Raw genomic sequence first — 23549 nt, 5'->3', positions numbered from 1 at the left:
ACCGGATCCCCCTGGGGTCTATAGTTGGTAAGTTGGTCCTTTTTTCCCTCTACACCAAATCTATTTGCCGGAAATAGATAATCGACAAGCTCACAAGGTTTCACAGCTTGTAGATCTGCTCAGAATAGGGACGCTAGGATTCATGTTGTTAAGGCAATCTACAGGAACATGATCTGCACACAGAGTTTCATTCCTGTCTTCTTTTTTTTTGTTGCTCTGACCGCAAAATGCTGCTGTTAGACAATGGTCGTCATATGAGAGGTAACCATGTGTTCTCTGTCGGTGGTTTCAGCGCTCAGCACTGCTTTGAAGCATGTCTTTCAAGCAATCAGCACAAAATGCTCACCAAAGATCCACTTTTGGCGGAGTAGGATAGCTGGGCTTACTGCACCTATAATACTGTGTCAATGTCCTGTGTACTGTACCTAACCCAGTGTGTGGATTTGTCATGTCAGAAATGATCCTACAATACAGTATGTGACCAATAGCATCCCTAAATGAAAGCATATTGCCTGTGTTCATCAATTGCTTATCAAAAGCATTGCCTTCAAGTGTATACCTGCATGAATCAAATGTTTCTATTTGAAAGAAACGGAATGCATTTAAATGAATATGATAATGCAATAACCACCGTCATCATTGTTGTTGTGTATGAGGGATGTTTCTGTTATGTTGTTCTAACTGTCTGTTTAACCATGTTTTGTATGGAGTTCTACTGCAGAATAAAGTTTCTAGGAGTCTGTAATGAAATTAGATAACATGAAGTTTATCACATAACAATCTTTTATGATTGTATACTCTTATACAATAATAATCCATGCGCGCTAACCTGCTTTTTATACCTCATTAAAGTATTTATATAATATTTATATTAAGTACTGTAGTGCTAATACACCTTTGGCTGCAGCTGTACAGAGCATGATCAATAACAGAATGAAGTACTTAAGCCTGATTTATACTTAGTTGCACACTGTAAAACAGCATTTCTACAAGCTCACAATGTGTCATGATGCAAAGCGATGTGAGCTTGTATATCTGCTACTGTATTTTTCGTGTTGTTCTTACTTACTTACCGAAGGTGCATCGATCCAGTGACTGCTATTTTCTTCTCCACCAGGCCCTTTTAATCACCTGAAGTCCAGTTTACTTGGCTCTACCTCTGACTCAAACATCAACAGATACAGCACCATCAATAAGATCCCTCTGATCGCGCTCAACTTTTCAGAGGCAGAGAAAAAGAGCCATTCTCCGCCAACGTCAGAGAAAACCATCATCGCGCCAAAGGTCAAAGACAGAACTCACAACGTCACAGAGAAAGTTACGCAGGTAAGCCAATGTCCTCCCCTTGAACTGATATTGCAGCATCTGTTCTGGAGTGCACCCTCCTGTGTAGGTGTGACTGTGTACTGTACTGTAGATCTGTATCCACCTGTTTCTTGGCTGTGTGTTTTACACTTCCTGTCGGATTTCATTGGATATCATTAGTCATCTGACCGGTTTCATTGGATTTCATTGGATCAAAAGACAGGAAGTGGAACACAGTGAAAAGCCTAGGAAATAGGTGGATAGAGATTGCTAATGGACAATGGTGAAAATAATATACAACGCATTCAAGTCACGATTAAAACACGGTGCTGAATCATTAAAGTAGTAAATAGTGATTAACCAAGGCAAATACAGCGCTTCAAAATCACAATTTATTGCCACATGGACATTTCAGGCGAGACACCCTTCCTCGGCGTGTGCATTGGCAATTTTCCAAAATGTACAATGTTAAAATACAGATTGCCCAGTCCTTGAAACGTCAGAATAAATCTCTTGACACACTAATGAGGTTCTTTTTACTGATTAGAAAATGAAAATACAGAGAGGTCCATGGCACTCATGGACAGTTCTGGTGTAACAAATGTTTTAAAAAATCCTTTATTAGATCATGGTTGTCAGGAACCTTTGTCAGGGTATAAGTTCAAATGTATTGGGTTCAGTGAATTTATATGACCCTGCGCTGCAATTTTGAAAGCTCTGCATGATGTGTGTGGGTCTCATCTCAACAGTGAAACAGTGGAGTCAGTACGTCTAGGCGATGTCAGCAACAAAACAAGTGCTACAGAGCAGCCTGTGGGAAAGCTTATACTCAAAACTTCTTTCAGCAAGACATGTCATCTTGACATTAGCAATGCAAGTGAAGGATAAAGCTCTCATTCATAAATGAAGACCCACCATCATCATAATTAAATGCACTGCCTCCCCGCTGGCTGTCAGTAGATCGGAGACACTGCTGAGACGTGAGTTGCATCTAACTGCCTGACTGCTAGCATGATGGAATCTATAATTCATATGGTGCTGGGCCAGAGGAATGCTGAAATAACACAAAATAAATACCCTCTGCCCTCATCACCCCCCGCTGTGCTATTCTTTTTGCTGTGCCGGAGTCTTCTCAGCCGATATCATGACTTATTAAAGCAAAAAATACGAATGCTTCAACTTCCTGAGAATAATAATAATAATTAACCACTAACTTACCAGTAATTCAAAATGAACATTTTTAATTGGTGTAGAAAAATAGTTTTGATTTAATTCCAAAGCCAATAATAAATGTTCGAGTCAGCAAATGATATGATATAAATGCTGAAATGTTTTGCTCCACTCATCCGCCTGTAAACTAACGCACATTCACTGCCATGGCCACATTATGCGATGTGACTTTTGTACACACCTGGAACAAAGACTGTAGCAATCGCATTATTCATAGTGCCAGGAAATAGACAATCTTCCTGTCTGTCATACAAGAGCAGAGGTTCTGTCCTAATAGAGTTTGACTGCTGAGCATTTGCACTCAGGTTTGGGAAATCATAGCCACTGTCAGCTCCTTGAACCAACTGCATTACCTGGAGGGCTCCAGCAATAACCTGCGGCTCAGCTCAGTGTCAAATTGAAATTGTCTGGCCTGGGCCGCAGCGTGGTGGTCCAGACACCTAGGCTGCAATGCCAGCCTGACAGCGGGTCGCGGGTTCAAATCCCGCTTCCGACAACCTTTGCTGCGTGTCACTCCCCGTCTCTCTCCCCATTTCTTGTCAGTCTGCTGTACTATCTATAAAGGCATAAAAGCCCCAAAAAAACATTCTTAAAAAAATAATTACGCTGTCTCCGAACTGCCAAAAAGATGATCACCACCATTCATTTTTATTCATTTATTTAGATTAAAAAAAAATCGGAATCAATTAAATTAAGTGACTGGTCATAAATCTCATCAAGGTAATAAGCATTGTCAATGGCCATTGGCCAATGGCTCCTTGGGACTGAAGGTTAATTGCAGTGAAACTCTGACATAATGGGTGTGCATTTAGAGCAGTGTAAAACACTTTGTGAATGACGTGCCCCGTTCTCTGCTGGTTCTCCAGGTGCTGTCGCTCGGGGCCGACGTCCTACCGGAGTATAAACTCCAGACGCCCCGTATCGACAAGTTTACCATCCTCCACTACAGCCCTTTCAAAGCCGTGTGGGACTGGCTGATCCTCCTGCTGGTCATCTACACGGCCATCCTCACGCCGTACTCCGCGGCCTTCCTCCTCAACGACCGCGAGGAGCAGAAGCGGCGCGAGTGCGGCTACTCCTGCAGCCCGCTGAATGTGGTGGACCTGATGGTGGACATCATGTTCATCATCGATATCCTCATAAACTTCAGGACCACCTACGTCAACCTGAACGAGGAGGTGGTCAGCCACCCGGCGAAGATAGCGATTCACTATTTCAAAGGCTGGTTCCTTATAGACATGGTGGCGGCCATCCCTTTCGACCTCCTCATCTTTGGCTCTGGATCAGATGAGGTATTGTTTATCTCCAACCCGTCTTGATTTTTTTTTGTTCGCTCTCCCAGGGGTCTTTGCTTGCGCAATGCATACCACTAATGCCATGCTTTTACCTGATTCATACTTAGTTGCACGCTGTTGTCATACACCAAAAATAGCACATCTATTTTTGAGTTGAACTGTGACGTGTTGTGAGTTTGTAAATCAGCTACTTTCGGTGTGCGACATGATGCACAACTAAGTATAACCTATGTCTGCAAAGCCCAGACTTGTGCCCCTGGGCTACTACTTAAACCTGAGTCTTTCTGTCTCGGCTCTGAAAGGATTACTTTAAATTGCATGTTGTTGTGTTTCCTGTATGATTTTTTTTTTCTCTGTTTTTTTTTCTGAATGGTCCTCATTCTAGAATCCATTTACGCGGATTAATGGCTTACCAAATGGCAATCAATGATGCATTTATGTGAGGAGCAAGTCAAAGGGGCTGTGCGTGCAGCTTACAGCACATGCAGATGTGAGATGGCCATTGGGAGGCTGGCCGCCAGGCTTGTTGGCTTGTTTGTTCAGTAGGATACAGTATGTGCCCGTGGGCCCTGGATCCACTCTGGTTCATCATGCGTTGTAGGCGCTCCATTACACCAGAAAAGCTTATAATTCATAATAATCTTTTTTCGTTAGCTGTGTGGTTGCTGCCACTGCTGCTGAGTCAGTGCAGTGACAGATAGAAAAAAAATAAACAAAGTCATTTCCTGTCCTTACATAATCTTTCCTTACATAATCTTGGCGGTAATACATTTTGAAAGTATACCTCGATTACCGTACATTTTTCTTTACCACATTACAATTATGGCATGAACAATAAACATTAACACGTTTCTTTAAACTGCTAAATAAACTGAAGAGGAAAGAATACATCTTTTTCAAAAACCAGGACAACATATGCTGATACAGTTGCTATACAGTATTTAATCAAGGTTTTCCTGCTCACTTAATAATTTCTGCAGGTTGACTGACCAGACAGGTCCCCTCTCAGCTGCGTTCTGTTTTAGGAAGTAAAAGCAACCGAGCCAATGGCAGATGCTATTCTCAAGGCTCATTTGAGTCACAGGCGTAATAAGGAGGCATTACCCTACAAGAGCTAGAGCAAGCAATACATTTGAATCATTGTCTTGTTGCTCTCAAAGCAGCGTAGACTTGGAGGTTGTGTTGGAATGCATTAATGCACAATGAACACTCAGTGGGTACAGTGGGAAAGAAGTTGAGTGTTTTGTTCTCACATGCACCCCATTAAGAGTTTTAATTTATTTATTTTAAGAGAGAGAGAGAGAGAGAGAGAGAGAGAGAGAGAGAGAGAGAGAGAGAGAGAGCATTTTTATCTACCACTTAAGCCCATACAGTATACTTCATCGTACGACGAATAGCGAAACTGTCCGAACTACAAGTACTTGTAGATCTGTACTAGGTCTGCTATTTTCGTTATTTTAGAAAATTCTTGAAAATGTTTGAATGTAAACGAATAAGAATATAAATATAATGACATGCTCCAGGTACAGGAAGTGGTTAGGATTATTAGACTGGATAGTACATGTACATACATTTAGGTTTTGTTGAGTTCGCAGATGACGACATATACATCACCGAGGAGCCATGTGCTAAATATAAACTCATTCTAGGGAGAGAAAAAAATCCACTAGATGTCTCATTCCATTAACTCATAGTTTCACATAAAGAGCATGCCTCACTGAAGCCTGGTCATCTAACAAGTCATCATTCTCTAATGCATGAAATCTATGATCCATGCACAAAGATTTATGTTCATTTTCTCTAGTAGGGTAGGGTGCTTCTAAGAATAACAAACTAGAACTAAAAAAAAGAATCTCCATCTCAGCAAGTAATTGAATGTTGCATAATCTTGCATCGTTTGTGTGCTTCTGTACAATTTGAATCCTTTACCACAGGTGATAGTATCGTGAACCAGAGATGCAGTATTTCAATACTTTAAGATAAATAAAGGTTAAACGGCACTGAATTAATGCTCTAATCTTTTTTTTATATAATTTTTTTCCCGCGATTTTTGTTCTAATCTTAATAGAAAGATGGCTTTATTTGAATGACAAAATAACACTGAAAACAAGATTTTTAAACATCTTTTCAGAGGGGCTTTTCTTAGCCGTTTCTCTAACGGCGCTTTCCAAAGCCCATTCCCTACTGTAATTGTCAGGTAAACAAATGATGTCATTAGGGGGACACTGGTACGTTCTGCTGAAGCCTATTCTCGATGAGACAGAAGAAGCAGTGAACTCCCTGGGATTCATTCAGTGTTTGTTACCGCCTGTTAGGTTTTCAATAAATGAGGATTTATCTGTAGGCCCCTAGTGTCTCCACTTCCGCGTTAATTTGGCCTTGAACAAAAAGCCATGGGGAGTTGCCAGGATATATAGACCTTAGCGAGTTTAGCTTACGGCTGCAGAAAGGTCATTACCTTGGTTTATAGAATGATGACCTCCTGTTTTGTCATTCATGCATACAGGAGCGAGATAACAAAGCCATGTTAGCAAGTATGACTTTGGAAAAACATAATTGATTGTTTCTTGAAAAGAGCATGTATTGTGGATAAAGTACTACACAGTAAAATCCATTATGGGGCCATTTGGTTACATTTGTACACTCTCAGAGTTAAACGAACACACTGGATTTTACTGTGTAATGCTTAGAATAAATTGCATACTACTAGTAGCGTACCGCAGAAGGAACATGCGCTTTATGTTTAAGAGCAGCTGATCAATTGGATTCAACCTAGAACTTGATTTTGTGTGTGTTGGAATGTAAGTATTATGAACAGGTACAGGTATTATCACTAATACAATGCCTTACTGTACATTTTGCCTAGACCACCACTTTGATTGGCCTGTTGAAGACAGCTAGACTTCTGCGATTGGTGCGCGTGGCCAGGAAGTTGGACCGGTACTCTGAGTATGGAGCTGCAGTCCTCATGTTGCTCATGTGCATCTTTGCGCTCATCGCTCACTGGCTAGCCTGCATATGGTACGCCATAGGCAATGTGGAGAAACCTTACCTGGACCACAAGATTGGCTGGCTAGACAATCTGGGAGTGTCCATTGGGAAGAGGTACAACTACAGTGATCCTAACTCTGGACCCTCTATCAAGGACAAGTACGTCACAGCACTTTACTTCACCTTCAGCAGTTTGACTAGCGTAGGCTTTGGAAATGTCTCCCCCAACACCAACTCTGAGAAGATCTTTTCCATCTGCGTCATGCTGATTGGCTGTGAGTATGTTACAGTGTTGTGGTACAGTACACCTTTCACCATTTTACTTGCCATTCACTATCATACCGTTTGCACTGATGTACAGCACATTTACACCATACATAGCAGGAAAAAAATATTCTCCTCCACAGTGTTTTAACTGAGGGAGTTTACATTGTAAATTATGCTAAACGCTTATATTAATCCATGAGTTAACGCCAGGAAACACAAAAAGTGGTCAGAGTATTAAATTATGGCTCACGTCTTGGTCATTGTCTGCATTTCAGCCCTCATGTATGCCAGTATCTTTGGCAATGTCTCCGCCATCATCCAGAGGTTGTACTCAGGTACGGCCCGGTACCACGCTCAAATGCTACGGGTCAAGGAGTTCATCCGCTTCCATCAGATCCCCAACCCACTGAGACAGAGGCTGGAGGAGTACTTCCAACATTCATGGACCTACACCAATGGCATTGACATGAACACGGTCAGCAGAACTTAAAGCATGATTTATAATGTTGCTCGTAGTTTGGCTATTTTAGGCACGCAACACCATTGTACGATGGAGTATACATTAAGCATGACTGTAACAGGCCCTTTTCACAGCAGCAATATGTACACAAATAGTTCTGCAACAGTACTGTCACACATGCGCTTCAGAAGTGTTGCAGCCAACACATGCCGCAGCGGCGGACACGTCAATTTCCCATGTTGTCTTGTGTGGAGGTGGGTTGGTGAGACAGAGCCATAGGGATTCTTTTTTAGAGTATGCGGTAACCACTATCATACGACCAATCGACTAAATATGGGGACACAGGGATTCCTGATATCGTCAGAAACTGCTGACGTCGTGTTGATGACGTATTCTGCATGGTGATATGCAAATGGAGTTCGTGCTGCCACTTAATATGGCTTTGCGGCACAAACGTGACACAAAACTCCACCAATCCGTGAAGCTGACGGGTCGGTTTGGCCAATCAGGGAAGCTGTTTCCTTCACCCATCAAACACACGGAGATACAGTGCGTCCTCCACAGACCCATCCCATTTGGTGAGCTCAAGCCGATAGTATCTGTGCTTCCGGCCCCCTAAAAGGGCAGACATCCATGTCACACAGATACAGGAAATCAATTGAAGACGGCTGGTCTTGGTTTCCCATTGTCATTGACTAAGTGGAACAGAGCCTTAATTAGTATATTTGACACCTGTGAAGTAACATTTATGTCAATATGGCTGCTGTGAAAAAGGCTATACTGAAACCCAGTTCATTTTTAGCTGGCTGAAGCTTAGCATTGCAGTGTTTAGCAAAATGCTGAAAAGAATTGTTTTGTTTTTCTTCTCTTGTCTGCTTTTCGTCCGGATTAACATCTCGACATTGGTAAGAGCAGGAGGTACATATTTTAATTCATAGCCTTTTTTATGTTTTAACATCACGTCATTTATTTTCCAGTGTTTTAACAGTCATCCCCATCATTATCCTTGCAGTATCAGATGTGTGTAAGTTATATATTGAGTTATATATTGAGTATACTCTTATGAGGTATGGTTTTGTCCAAATTTGTGTTTGCACTGGGCATTTTACATGACTATGCTGGTACTGTACTACATACATATCTTAGAATTAAAAATGCATGAGAATAGCATTTTTTATTGCAAAGTTTCTGGCATTTCAGTGCGTCCTTCAACATATGGTATAGAATTCTCATTAGTAATTCTATGTAAGCTATTTAAACGTTTATTCTGTAATCAGGGGGGACTCCTTTATGCTCTTACGTAAAGTATAGTAGTTAAATGCAGAATGGTACACGATGCCGGATAGTAAATCTGTAATTGTTCTTGCAAAATACTGTATAACCTAACATTCAGATCAAAGAGCTTACAATGTTCTATGAAACTGTGGAGAACAACATTTCTAAGCAGGCATTTTACAAGCCAGAGACATGATCTATGTAATTTATACTATGCACACGCTTTGATGTGATGATATAAAGTAATGAAGAGATACAGGCCGACCGTTGGATTAAAAGGAAAATCCACCTAGGGACTGTTACTCCCAGGGGCTTAAATGATGAATTGTTTATGTCATGCTACAACTAATTACTGTATACTGTACATAAGAGGTTCAAACAAGTTTACATAGGCTAATTTATGAAATGTTTATGGCATGCTATAACTATTTACTGTATACATATGAGATTTTAAAATGTTTACATAATTTATGAATTGTTTAACCCTAACCCTAAGTACACTACTGATGAGGTTAAAAATGTTTACATACTGTATTATTTGCTCAAATGTTTGTTTTATTTTACACATCGTAGAACTGCAGTCTTTCATTTTGTAAGATTGGATACTAACTAGGAGAATTTGATTAAATTGAGCCCATCAGGCCGAACACAACAATTGGACTAGATACATAAAAAAGCAGGCCTTGTGCTTTCATTATTCATCAGAATTGTTTGTACCCATTGCAGAGTGTCTTTCTATTTCAGACAAAGAAAAAGAGTCTAAGCCAAAAAGCTGAGAGTGTATTGTACTGTGAAATTAACTGGCAAGAACCAGAATGCAACCATCTTTGCATGTGGCATATCAGGGGGGAAGCTTTGTGCAAAGTTTAAACAACCAAAGATCAATGAATTGATCCAAAATGAAAAGATAACGCTTGATTATCTGGAATAACATTTTAGTGTGTGTCCACTCTTAATGCAATCCTTTTCATATTTTGGGCAAGTTACTCAGGAAGTGTAATAAGTTACTCTTTACTTCTTGCTCCTTTGTTCAAGTTAAAAACTACAGCAGGGTAAACACTTGCCAGGCTGCACTGACTCACAGAGATTTTGTGAAAGAAGAAAAGAAGTAATGCAGAGTTACTTCCTAAGCAAAATTCAGAGTGTTCCTTTAACTCTGACTGAACTCTGGATTGTAACTGTGTTCCATCTCCTTATTTCTGTGTTCCATTGTTATACTGCGCATTACATTACATTACACCATCTCATTTGGCAGTGCTCTCAGCTTGAGGCCAGTGGCATACTGGTGGTTTTCAGCAAATGTTTTGGCATAGTGCTTCCCGTCCCGAGTGGTGATAAAAGGAACTCCTTTATACACAGTAAAATCCTCAGTGTTTAAACTCTTAAGAGTAGATATGGCTAAATGAACACTGAGTCTTTTACTGTGTATAATATTTGTGTATCTTACTCATGGACTGTCTCTCTACACCTCAGGTGTTGAAAGGATTTCCTGAGTGTCTCCAGGCAGATATTTGCCTCCACCTCAATAAGAATCTTCTGGAGGACTGCAAAGCTTTCCACGGGGCCACCAAGGGCTGTCTGAGGGCCTTGGCCATGCGCTTTCAGTCCACCCACGCCCCTCCAGGTGACACCCTGGTCCACAGTGGCGATGTCATCACTGCTATCTACTTTGTGTCCCGTGGTTCTATTGAGATCCTGAAAGATGACATCGTGGTGGCAATCCTTGGTAAATATACAACCCCTGGCTACGCAGTACAAATGTCAGTGTTCATTTATTGGACCAATACATTTTAAGAGTTACAAGTGGATAAATTAACACTGAGGAATTGACTGTGTAATTCTTACTTATGTAGTATTTACATACACTGTTGACTTTAGGTAACTTCAACCTTAATAGATATATACAGTAAGAAACTTGGTAATGAAAGTTGAAGAATAACTAATGGTACTGAATCTTGAGTGGCTGCCAGTGTTTTATGGCTGGTATGAATGCTGAAAAGACCATGTTGACTGACATACAATACAAATGGCAGGAATTGGGGTACTAATACTGTTCATCTTGTCCATACTGCTTCGTCCTATCTGTTATCCATTACCAGTAACCAAACTTTGAGGCTGTTTGTTTATTTATTTTTTACTCAGGTAAAATGTTTTTTCTTTTGTGCTATGCCAGCTTAAGAAAATTCAGAAGTAAAATTTCTCAAGAACATTTATAAATAATGTGAAAATAGTAAGGGCCAAATCAATTGTAGCGGTACATTTTAATGAGAACTGGTGCCAGGGCATGAGTAAATCAGTGTAGCAGCATTACATTGAATATTCTAAAGTTGGACAAGTGGCATCTATTGCAATACTTTTCCCCCCTCAAGCACTGGGTTTGTTTTATGTTTGAGATTGGACATATGCCATCAGTAATATGAATTTAAATGCCAGTGGTCTACTACACTAAGGTGTTTCCAAAATCTAAAGAGCTCTGCTAGTCTCTGAGATGTGTGAGCGTTTCAATCAGTTACAGGATTTAGATCTAACCTCTGAGACTGTTATTTCTGTAACACAAACACCATTTTTGAAAGGAAAATTAAATGACTGGATGTTGCCTTTAATAACCGTATACTTGCAAAATATTTTGAGGTATGACCAGGCAAATCTTTTGTCTCTGTAGTAGGCTAATGCATTACAGTATAATGGTTCAGTTAGATAAACATAATTTTCCCTTTTTGTTTGTACATGTTAGACTTTGGATTAATCCAAAGTTTTTCTTTCACCATTGGATTGAATGCTTTCTATTTGGCATTTCACAACTTCCTACTCTACTACTATTTTTTGATCATATGTTATTTATTATTAAGCAGAGATGCCACTGTAGTCAGCTCAGGGAAGGATTGGCAGAGCAATTTCCCACTGGAGAGACATGGATTATTTATGCTCAAACGACATTGAACACTTTTCTCAGTAGATTTTGCGGGTTGGTCGTTCGACAGAGTATAAATTAACCTTCACTGTTTAAACAATGACTCACTGAAAATAAATTGAGTGAGACTATCAGAGAAGCATCAGGGAAGCAACCATTACTATTAATACCTCATTTATAATTGGTTTGGAAGATTACTGAGTTACACAAACGTGATTTAGTGATTTATATTTTTTTATAAACAAAAATAGTTCTTTGAATATAATGTTGTGCAGATGTCACATATAAATATATGTTGTGCAGATGTCCCCCCCCCCCCCATCTCTTTTAAGCAGTAGAGCTGTTCATGTGACAGGTAGACATTTCTATTAAAGGATTCACCCATTTTCAACCTATCTTCATATAATTGCTCCTCACTAATGCTCATTATAATATGGTACCAGTTTTGTCTACTCGGTCTGTCTCTCATAGGAAGACTGTGGAGTGGACAGTTCGATAACCTGCCTACCAGTGACATCATCGATGGGGAATCCAAGCAAATAGAAACTGCAGGCTTTCTATTTCTGGAATTTCCATTATAACATGTTAATGTTATAATGGAAGGCATTGTTCTCACGTTAATACAAATCAAAATAAAAAATGTGAAATCTTGTTTGAAAAATAAAATCTGCCTATGATGTCACTGGTAGGCGGGTTTCTGAAGTGTACACAGCCCTCCTATGAGACACAGACAGAGTAGATTTTTTTAAAACATTTTATCATGAGCATTAGTGAGTGAAGTTGTCCTTTAAGTGGCTTTGTTTAACTTTTTAGTTTTTGCCTGTTTTTTCTTTTTTCTTTTTTTACTTCAAAGTGCTCTGCCACAGTGCCACTTGTTTAATAACAAAAGCAGATGAGGTAAAGTGGATGGGGGAAAAGGATAAGAGAGCATTTACAGAAAGCTCTGTGTAAAATGAATGACAACACACTAAATTGGCTATAATGTCTTGTCATGTTGGTGATGTCAGTAACATACTGACACTGAAAACCCATTAGTCTTATTAGTGGTAATGTTTTCCCTCACTGGTAAACCGCAAACAGGTGTTACAGGCCAAGCCTGGATTAAACTGGTCATTATTCAAGCAATGAATGCTCTCCAAACCCACACCTGACAGAATGGGGTCTGAGCTTAGCAAAACCGCAGCATTGCACAAAATCCATTAATAGCAAATATAGTGGAAAAGGCACTGATCTCAAAGATTCATATTTCATATTTGATATAGCATTCCATCAGAACCATTTTGCAATTGTTTTAGACCACTGTTTCTTAAGCAGTGGTCCACGGACCACTGGTGGTCCATGGCATAATTGCATGTGGTCCATGGGAATATATATTTTTTTTTAATATTTTGCTTTTGTTAAATGTTTCAAAAATATGTTTAAACATTATGTCATAAGTCCATCACATTTAAGAACCTTTTTGAACTAGTAGTTCAATGTTGGGAAGAAGTTTGAAATGAAATATTGACTGTTAAGGGCTTGAAATGCAACTGTTCGTTGCACTGAAAATAGCCGATCTACATTGCGACACATGCACTGCGACACATTGTGAACTTGTAGAACGTCTATTTTCGGTGCACGGCAAAGTATACATTTTAAGATCATTCATATATCAATAAAAAGATGTATGTGTTCTGTCTTATATGAAATATATACAGTATATTGTGGGGAGGTGGGTGGGGTGGTCTTATGGGATTGTTTTAAATATGCTACTGGTCCAGAGCTCAGGAAAGGTTGAGAACCATTGTTTGAGATTGCCAACAAAACAGTCCAAGTGTCTACAGTATGTCAAGACGTGGGTGGCCAGTTCATTGTGGTTTTCCTGATTAAAAGCTTAGGAAGCCTAACAGGGTAATTTCAGAGGTGATACCATACAGGAGAGATGGCCCTGTCGGGCTGCCATCCTGTGCCAGAAAGGGCACAGTATGTATGGTTTCAGAGGTGAGGAATTAGTCAGGCCACCATCGGAGCAAATGACCTTCTGAGTCCTTGTAGTCAGACCTGTATGTGGGGGACATGGTGCGCCACTCTGTGTGATCCTGTCTTGTGTGCTAGATAGGTGTCCAGCACCTGCCGAGGTCGCAGTGAACAGTGAGGCTTCAGGCCACAATTCATGGGTCACAAACTGGGGGCCGACATATTGCATCTCTTTCACACGAAACCCTGGTGGCAGCGTTGGCATTTAGTGAACCCTGGCGCAAACAAAATGCTTTTTCATGATGCCCTTTAGATTGTACTTCTAGTCCTTTGCTAAATGGACTCTCATACCAACAAGAGGATTCTCTAAGTTGAGACCTAAAGTCATAGATTGTATCCTTTTCTGAAAGGTAGTTTGGTGAAGAACTTAAATTGTGTGATTTATCTAGAAACATAATTTTTCAAATACACACACACACACACACACACACACACAAAATAATTGAATCATGTGGATCTCGGGATTGGCATGGCTTCAATGTGGATGTCTGACTGTAAAATGTGTCTACATACTGTAGCAGACAGACACGGCACATTGTCTCACTATTGTGCAAGACTCCTTGCAAGTAAAATGTGTCTGTTTTTCAACTTGTCAGTGAATAACCTAATGAGATGCGCCGTATCTGTGTCCTTGCCAGGGAAAAATGACATCTTTGGAGAGATGATTCATCTGTATGCCAAACCTGGCAAATCCAATGCTGATGTGCGAGCTCTGAGTTACTGTGACCTGCACACCATTCAGCGGGAGGAGTTGTTAGAAGTCTTGGACATGTATCCAGAGTTTAATGACTTCTTCTTCAAAAACCTGGAGCTTACCTTCAACCTCAGAGAGGAAAACACCAAGGTAGATCACAGCAGTGTTATTGAGCCTCTATACACTATGATCGTTTCACAGTGTTCACATTTCTGATTGTTTTCCCCCTTTCAAACGCTCCTTGCAATACTGATAAAAATGTTACATCTCTATTTTTTTTTAAATGCTAAAATGTTATTCATTATTCATTCTAACACCTCGATGGTGCAGGCCAATTCCCAAGGCTGCGATTCAGATGGTGAGGGCACTAAGGTCAAGAGAAGGATTTCCTTCACACCAAATCTATCTAAAGGTAAATAGAAATGAGTCTTACCCGGTTCAGTATATCCTCTTCTTTCATATTTTACAGATACAAAATTGTTCTTGTTAACTGAGTGGCACTCCCCAAGGAAGACTATACTCACTAAGGAATAAAGCCTGATTTATTCTTAATTGCACGCCGGTGACACATACCGAAAATTGCAGATGTACTGTACAAGCTTAACAAAGTATATCAATCCCTTAAGGCCACAATGAGTCCCACTGACTTCTGTTCATTACCATCCTACAGTGGAAAGCAGCAAGGAAGTGGATAATGACTCAGAGAGGGAGAGAGAGTCCTACTCGTGCCTAAAAAGAGGATCAGAAGACAAGAACTCAGGGAAAGATGAGCTACGGTCTCTGGGATCAACGGTCCTTGGTTATTCCACCACCGATGCCCCAACCTTGGGCGTTGACTCAAATCCCACTGGACACATCCAGGTCAGGGACAGCTTGGAGAGGAGCCCGTCTTTTGAAGGTAGCATGCTTTGTTCTTCTATTCTGAAAACATGTACGTAATCGTTAACTGTTTTGACAGAAGCTCTTAAAAGCTATTGCTCATCCGGTTAAATCACATCCACATCCCACACTAATCCTCACTTTCAGACCTGTCTGGACAGGTTGTTATCCCGTTTCTAACGGACTGGGTAGCCTTGAATCCCTCAACTCTACCGTCAAAATAGAGCAGTCCTTCACTGTCCTCAGGAAAATCACATAGCAGCTGGAACATGAATAAAGGCCGCTGCTGGAAATGCCGTCCCATAAGAGGATCATGGCGAATATCATCCAATTATGCCAGCATCATAGTCATCTCACTATAGCAGGAAAATCGGTCTGCATGCATCATTTAGATGTCGATATGCAGTATTTATAGCTGAAAGGACCTATCAAAGTGTGTCCAACACAACCTCTTAGCAGAAAACTCAGACAGACAGCTGCACCTGCAGCTGCAGAGGCCAAAAATAAGCAGAATATCAATCAAATCATTTTCACAGTGAACCCTGATAAAAGCTGTATGAGCTTCTACCATCCTGGTGAGTCCCATTAAATGATTATTAAGGAAAGTGTCAGTAGAGCAAAGATTGGAATCCTTTTTTTAAGACTTAAAAAAAAAAATACATTTACATTTTCCATCAGATCCACAAACCTCTCAAAATGTAAATTCTGGATTATGGTTTACTCTTCCAGAATACCCTTAGATACCTGGTCATCTCAGGGCGCTGTATTGGTAACTCTGCACCAGTACCGTAATTTATTCTTCTAATAATAACACAACCCATATTGTTTGATTGACCGTCAGGGTTGTGGAGGTAAAATGCATGTTTTCTGAGAGGCATACCATACCCCTTGTTGGTGTCCTTTGGTAGTAGAGAAATTATGCCTCAAGAGAGTAAAAGTAAACAGCATCCATTGTGATGCCACGCACACAACACGGTCAAAGATCCCCAAATCTGCACAGGACATCACAGCAGCCTCGCTGAGTTGTACAAAACCACCTGCACAGACTGCTGCAGCAGATAATGTAATCACACAATGCTAACCATCACTCTGGTGAAAATCACAAAAGACTCAATACCAATCAGTGGACAGGGAGCATGACTACTAGCAGGTGCCCAGTAGAGATAACAGCAGAGCTAGCTTGCTAGCCGGACAGAAAAACACTGTTAACAATTCTCCTGCAACAAGGGGTTGATAAATTACAAACAAAGAACCAACACACAGCTTTCCTGTAAAGATGAATTGCATTCTATTTCAGTCGTTGGTTGGTTTAGTGATTACCTTGCTGTGACCCACATGTGAGGTTGTAAAGCACGTATGTTTGCTTCGCTCACCAGATCTGTGCGGTGATAAATGGGCTTGTGAAAAGCCTGCAGACTACCTGGATGAGTCAGCACAGTTGCAGGACCTGGGAGGGGAGGACAATTCTGCAAGTGAACTCACATATGGAGAGGTGGAACAGCGCTTAGATCAACTCCAAGAGCACTTGAACAGGTACAGGTCTTTTCTTCTGCTTTCCCCCAGTAATGTTATGTACTGTGTGGATGGAAGCTGCTGTAAGGTTTTCAAGTGGCTGCTTCCACTTACAGTATATGTGTCAACTTCTTTTTGCAACATGCAGACCTTTGATGCTCAATTCATTGTCATAAACAACTTCATCCTTGATTGATTTAACCACTGCATAGGAGCACGTCTTTTGAGCCTAAATTCAACCCCTGCATACAGTTTGAACACGTCTTTTTTCTTTTGGGGGTAGATGTTTTCATGAGCCCCTTGAGTTGTTTTTGTCACCTCATGGCTGAAATAATCTCCAAAGACAGCTGAGAGGCAGGCAGGCATGTCTGAAACATACCCTGAAGAGGGGACAATACGTAAGTCTGACATCCCATTACTCCGACTACGTGGCTTCCGCGTGCGGTTAGGGTTAGGGTTTGGTATAGGGTTAGTATAGTAAACGTCGGAGGTATGCGCTGTCGGAGGAATGGTCTGTCGGACTAACGTAGTGCACCCCCCTGAAGAAAGGGTGCAAGTCCACGAAAGAAACAACAACTTATCACACATTCTGGTTAAATGCGGTCCAATCACAACATGCAATTAGACAGACAGACAGACAGCAAGGGGTATTTTTTAACAGGAATTATCACAGTATAAAAAGACAACACTGGTGAGAGGATGAGCTCAGATTTTTCTCCATCTCAATGAAGTCCCTGTATCCACTGCACTCAGCCTGACCCTGGTCGTTCACACTGTCAGAAGCTGGCTACTTGCGCATAGAGGATCAGCAGTGATTCTCTGCCACTTCAGCCAAATGAAGAGCATTGAGTGTTAATTTATCTCAGACTCCCAGACGGTTGGCGTAACCGTCTGGGCACCTAGACTGGTAATCCAGCCTGACAACGTGTTGAGGGTTCGACTCCCGACCTTTGCTGCGGGTCAAGCCCCCATCTCTCTCATGTCAGTCTTTTACTTTTTTTAAAAACTTTATCTCAGTTATCTCACACAGTTAAAGTATCACGCAGGATTTTGCAGCGTGGTTCTGTCCACTTGCCAGTTGGAGAAATTGTAGATCGTCTGCTACACCTGCACTGAATGCCTACTGTAATGTCTAAATGTGCTGTGGGGGTCATTCGTCATGACTCAATAAGCAAACATTGCACTCGCTACCACAAAGCAGAGGAATAAACAGGATCAAAATGAAACTGACAGTCTTTGTATATTAGACAGGGTAATTCAAAGATTATTCAGCAATAACACATTTTGCCTGATGCCTTAAATATAGCATTTGGAGGAAATCTAGCCATAATTAGAGCGAGAAACACGCCACAATAAATGCTGGATTCACACCACCCACTGAATATTCATTATCGCCCCTTGCAAGAGCAGTAGCAATAGTCTACTATGCTGAGAATGCATTCCCAAGGTTTTACCGGGCCTTATACTGTAGTTACATTTTCAGTGGTACAACGTCAAGGAACATAAGCTCCACCTAGTGCTCAATGGAGCACACAGATATTGAAAAGAATGGATGCAGAAAAGAATGGATGCAGAAAAGAATGGATGCAGAAAAGAATGGCAGCACGATTGAATTCGGTGTCATCATTACACTCCCTCAGGTACAGTTTAACCACTCTATTTTATGCTTTGGCTATTCAGAATTAGCCAATCTACAAGCTCACAACACATCATGATGCGACACGTTGTGAGCTTGTAGATCTGCTATTTTAGAAAAAAATTGAAATATCTTGAACAATCTTGTTAAATCTCCACTGACACAAAATCTTTTCAAATGGGGGTCTGTCTGTGGCCAAACACATATCAATTAGTTTTTTGGGGGGAGAGCCACTGCCCTATATTGTATACGGTCTAATTATTTTTGCATTCTTCCACTCTCATCTTCTATTTTTCTCTCTCTCTCTCTCTCTCTCTCTAGGCTGGAATCTCAGATGACATCAGACATTCAGACTATTCTCCAGCTGTTGCAAAGACAGTTGACCGTGGGCCCTCCAGCCTACAGCACTGTGACTTCCAGCCCAGACTACCAGAGACCTGCCGTGAAGGTGCAGCCTGTCACTGCTCTGACTACCAGCCATTTTTTCAGCCATACAGCAACACAAGTAAGGGGTTTGATTTGATTTGGATTTCTTTTAGCCCATTGGCTAATCTTCTTAGAGTCCGCATTTCAACATCCAAGTATTACAGCATATAGTAGTTGTCATATCAAATACAACTTCACACACACACACACACACACACACACACGCACGCAGGCAGGCAGACACACACACACACACACACACACACACACACACACAGGCATGGTATGTGCCTGAATACAGTACACAGTCACAAACTCATCTACACAATTACAGTACTATCAGTACCCTACAACTTACTGACAGTACAATACAATAGTTGAATAGAAACAAATATGTACAAAAAATGAATGAATTATAAACAAAATCAATAAAAGATTTAAATGTAGACTATGGAAGTATATGTGTGTGGTGACAAAACAGAGAAAGTGTGTTGTTAAACCCCCCCCCCCCCCCCCCCCTCTCTCTGACAGACATCATACAGGTGGCTGTCTTTGATGCATTCATTGATTATCGAGAGCACTAACAAGCACAGAACTAGTTTGACACTTTTATGGCCCAATCAATCAAGTCAGCGCACAATCCCTTTGAAGTTCAAAGGGATCAATTAACTGCCCCCAGGAGAGGTGTCCCTGTTTATTGAGTTTATTGAGTTTATTAGGATCCCCATTAGCTGGTGCATAACAACAGCTAATCTTCCTGGGGTCCACACATAACATCATGACATTCCACAAGACATTATAGGAATATGACATGAAAAAATTATAAATTAAATTTTCCTTCAAACATTGTGACTTTCAGATCCATCATATGCAACTTTTTCTCCGATTCCCCATTGCCTTGGAAAGAAAAGAAAAAATATTATTATAAATGCCTACCTTCAATTCAATTAAATTCTGTGCCCTGATGAACATAAACAGTGGAACAAAACCAAAATACAGCTAGAGGGGCGTGTCTTTCTGCAGGAAAACACACCAGCACAATAATATACTGGCTGATAAGAGGGGAAATGACAGCTACAATGTTTATATAAATATTGTATATAAAAATAGCCTAAAAGTTACACAGTTGACCTTTAAAAAAGAAGGGGGGGAAAGCAATCCTACAATCCTGAAATCCAATATACTGTCCTTGGGTGAAATATTGTAAAGAATTCCATAATTTAACAGTCCTGAAGATAAAAGACTGATTTCCCATTTCAGTTTTGATTTTTGTGTCTTATTTTTATGCTAACCTGGTCTTTATAACAAACTAATGTCAATGTGTCCTTGATACTAACTGGCTTTAGAAAAAACTTTAGATTTTTTTTAATTAGTGCAGCAGAATGTTGTCTCAAACACTCAAGTACTGTGGGCCAACCCATTATACTGTGTAGTTCACTCATGCCTATTTCAAACACACATCTTAAGACCATTCTTGCTGCATTATTTAGTGTGATCTCATATCTCTGAGCTGCATTGCCCTACACTGTACAGCAATATGTGACTATACATTAGAGTCTAATGATTATTAGACTATGAGATATTACCCTAAAGGTTGTTACACACCGGGGCGATTTTTTCGTGCGAATAATGCGGTTTTTTTAAAAACCTTATAAAGTCAATGGCTCCGTACATGGAGCGAAAAAGCGAAAAAGCGAAGCGAAAAAGCGTCTTTTAATTATTCGGAACGAGTCCGAATTTTGCGTATATTCGCTATATTCGCCGGTATGTAAGGACCTTTAGAGTGTCTTTAGATAGAAGCCCTGCAATTCGCACAATCATAGCGACCATTTTCATCACTCCTTTAGAAAGATCGTAGTATGGGCTGTCCATGAGATTGTTTTGTATTTTAACTCGCAACTTCTGAAACCTCATTGATTTGAACACCACCATACGATAAGTATGCCCCAACCTCTTCCTCTTTCTTGTAGTGCATATAACCATATGTTTTCATTTTATTAGTGTTTAATACCACTTTATTGGTATTACCATTTGACATCACTTTTTAAATCATTTGCTAAGTATTCATGTCACTGAGTTTGTGAATGAGCTACTGCAGTGATGGTTGTGTCATCATCAGCAAACATATGCACATTTGAGTCAACCAACACTAAAGGAACATCATTTAAGGTCGGAGGCAACTCCGTTGTGGGATGCTACAGGAAGTAAAGCGTGGATAGGAAAATGAGTCATTGACCTAGACAGACTGATTGCTCACTCTTTTCAGCAGATATGAACCTTGCCGGACCATGTTACAGATCCAAGAAAAATCATATTTTGAAATGCCTTTTAAAGCCAACGTTTCTTTTTTTTTTATCAGACAGGTGTCCACAAAGGACAACATATTTATCTACAGGTCACCGGAAATTACTTTTCTATGGCTGACAACCTAATTATTGTTCTCATGCTGCCTGTTGCACCATGCAGTAACAAAATATTAAGAATTTTCTTTTTTGTTCTATTTAAAGGATCAATGGAAAGTACCTTGATTTTTTTTTCTTAAATACTAATGAAGCAAAGTGTCTCATCTGTATTATTTATTCTTACTTAAAATGGTTAATAGCAGGGATCACTTTATAATAAAGCTTAGCAGTAAATGCGTAGCAGTGCAATGTATTGTGAGCTTGTAGCTCTGCTATTTGAATAACTTTTGTGAGCACTGACCAACACCAAGAGGCAGAGAGGCTTGAATTTCAAAAAACAAGTATTTTATTTGCCGGAATTCAACAAAGGCGGGGGGAGGGGTTAATAAAAAACAAACTTAAATCTTCTTCCCCAATGGGGCGTTTGAAACGGAGTCCTTTTTCCCCTGCTAGTATGAAACTCCAGAGGTTGCCTACAGGAGGAGAGACAACACTGATTAGAATACACCCAGCTAACAACATCTATCTAAGAGCAGTGGCGTGTGTTTGTAGCTTACCGCCTGACGCTGCTTTCCTCTCGCAGGAGTTTGAGCCTCTGACCGGGCAGGGTGGCTTCAGTTTTAAACATGGCTGATCAGTACACAGGTGTCGTCACCTGCTTGAGTAGACACAGCAGTCATCATTTCAGTCTGATTGAGGAGGTACGGGGGAATGTACCGCCCCTCAATCACCCTGCCCAGGGTCAGAGAGCTCCACTTACCTCTGTCAGGGCGAGCCCACAGTGACACTCCACACTTTGTATAACTCAGGCTTTACACTTTGTTTCAAGTTGCTGATGGTAAAGGTGGCTTCTCACCTGTATAATGTACCTTCTTCCTCAGGGTCCTGACCTTAAACCAGAGAGGACCCAGATCCATCAGGAATCCAAAGACTCTCAGCCTCACATGAATGCAGCCGTAGATGACAGCCTTACAACACTGCTTGTACAGAGACACGTGCTGCCCCAACATCAGCGACAACAACAACAACAACATCCACATTCTGAGTTGATCCTTCTTCCAGTTGAATCATCGTCAGTCTCCCCCTCTTCCCCATCAGACTCCAACGCTAACACCATGGGTCTCCATAGACCTGACTCAGACCCAGGACCACCAAGGCCATAAATCCCTCAGCAGCACATGTTGAAGTGTTCTTATATCTGTGTCGTATCGCTGTAATTACGGTACACAGTAAATTCCTCAGGGTTCATTTAACCATTTAAGCCCTATGCTTTGTCATATGACGATTAGCAAAAAAAAATAGCCAATCTACATGTTCGTAGATTGGCTATGTTTGCTGTTTTTGAAATTGTTTGACATCTTTTGACAATTGCCCTCTCAACAGTTAAATGAACACTGAGGATTTTACTGTGTAGCTGCATTATTTTACCAGCATGCTCACACAGACATAATTATTGATGATTTGCTTGATAATAGATTTAAGTCTTTTTTTTTTTGTTATCACATTATGGAATAAGGACTGTTGTCTGCAGTTATCGATGTAACAACAGCATTATTATGCAGATGTGAACAATTTGCTGATGTTTTGCTATTTGCCTGTCTTCTCTGAATTATGACTCAGGGGTTATGGACTATTGCACTGCAATACATACATAAAGTACTGTAGTTAATTCCTTAAACTATGTGCATTATAATTGCAATCATATGCATTATTCATGCACCCTTGATGTTACAGCCAACAGGACATCATACCTACTTGTCAGGGCATATAGGCTAACATGCATGTTTGAGCGTTTTCTCTTGCATGTTATCCCTGTGCTATAGGCCTTTGGCAAGCAAGTGTGATGATGGCCTTTCTAAGGCAGTAGTTTTATATTTGTAAGTTTCTATTTTGCACTGCTTATTGGGCCCAAAATGTAGCAAACATTAAAATGAATTAGTTTTGCCCAATCCTTTTTTCGTTATAGGATGCATTTGTTAGAGGGGTATTATAATTCATCACATGGAAACTGAACATTAGCACATGAGCAGACCGACCCATGGGTCTTGTGCCTATAACCAAATCCATATATTATGTCATATCTTCAGGTCGAGGTAACCATAACATGAACATGTTTCCCTCTAATGTTTTCATTGAAGATGCACATTATTAGATTACAATCTTGTAATATAGCCAGGTGTAAAAAGTTGTAAATGTGTTTTTTTTAATCATCAAGAATTATATTAGAAAATGGGTGTGTCATGCAACATA

At 40.4% G+C, this 23549-nt stretch overlaps 1 protein-coding gene across 1 annotated transcript in view; it reads left to right on the top strand.

Moving 5' to 3' along the window:
- kcnh7 (potassium voltage-gated channel subfamily H member 7) overlaps positions 1-22462 on the top strand; it is a gene marked incomplete at both ends in the record, with an annotated part of 46392 nt that extends 23930 nt beyond the window's left edge. The window contains 12 exons of the mRNA XM_084084243.1: positions 241-261; positions 1118-1326; positions 3402-3827; positions 6697-7096; positions 7364-7563; positions 10297-10549; positions 14389-14594; positions 14775-14856; positions 15115-15342; positions 16700-16856; positions 18793-18976; positions 22181-22462. Of these exons, the coding sequence (XP_083940369.1) occupies positions 241-261; positions 1118-1326; positions 3402-3827; positions 6697-7096; positions 7364-7563; positions 10297-10549; positions 14389-14594; positions 14775-14856; positions 15115-15342; positions 16700-16856; positions 18793-18976; positions 22181-22462 (2648 nt within the window). The remainder of the gene's footprint in view (positions 1-240; positions 262-1117; positions 1327-3401; positions 3828-6696; positions 7097-7363; positions 7564-10296; positions 10550-14388; positions 14595-14774; positions 14857-15114; positions 15343-16699; positions 16857-18792; positions 18977-22180) is intronic.
- Positions 22463-23549: the final 1087 nt, after the last annotated feature.

This window comes from Gymnoscopelus microlampas, assembly GCF_963454915.1.
Source record: "Gymnoscopelus microlampas genome assembly, chromosome: 17".
NCBI lineage: Eukaryota > Metazoa > Chordata > Actinopteri > Myctophiformes > Myctophidae > Gymnoscopelus > Gymnoscopelus microlampas.
The sequence above is the reverse complement of the archived record's forward strand: the minus strand, read 5'-3'. Positions and strand labels throughout refer to the sequence as shown.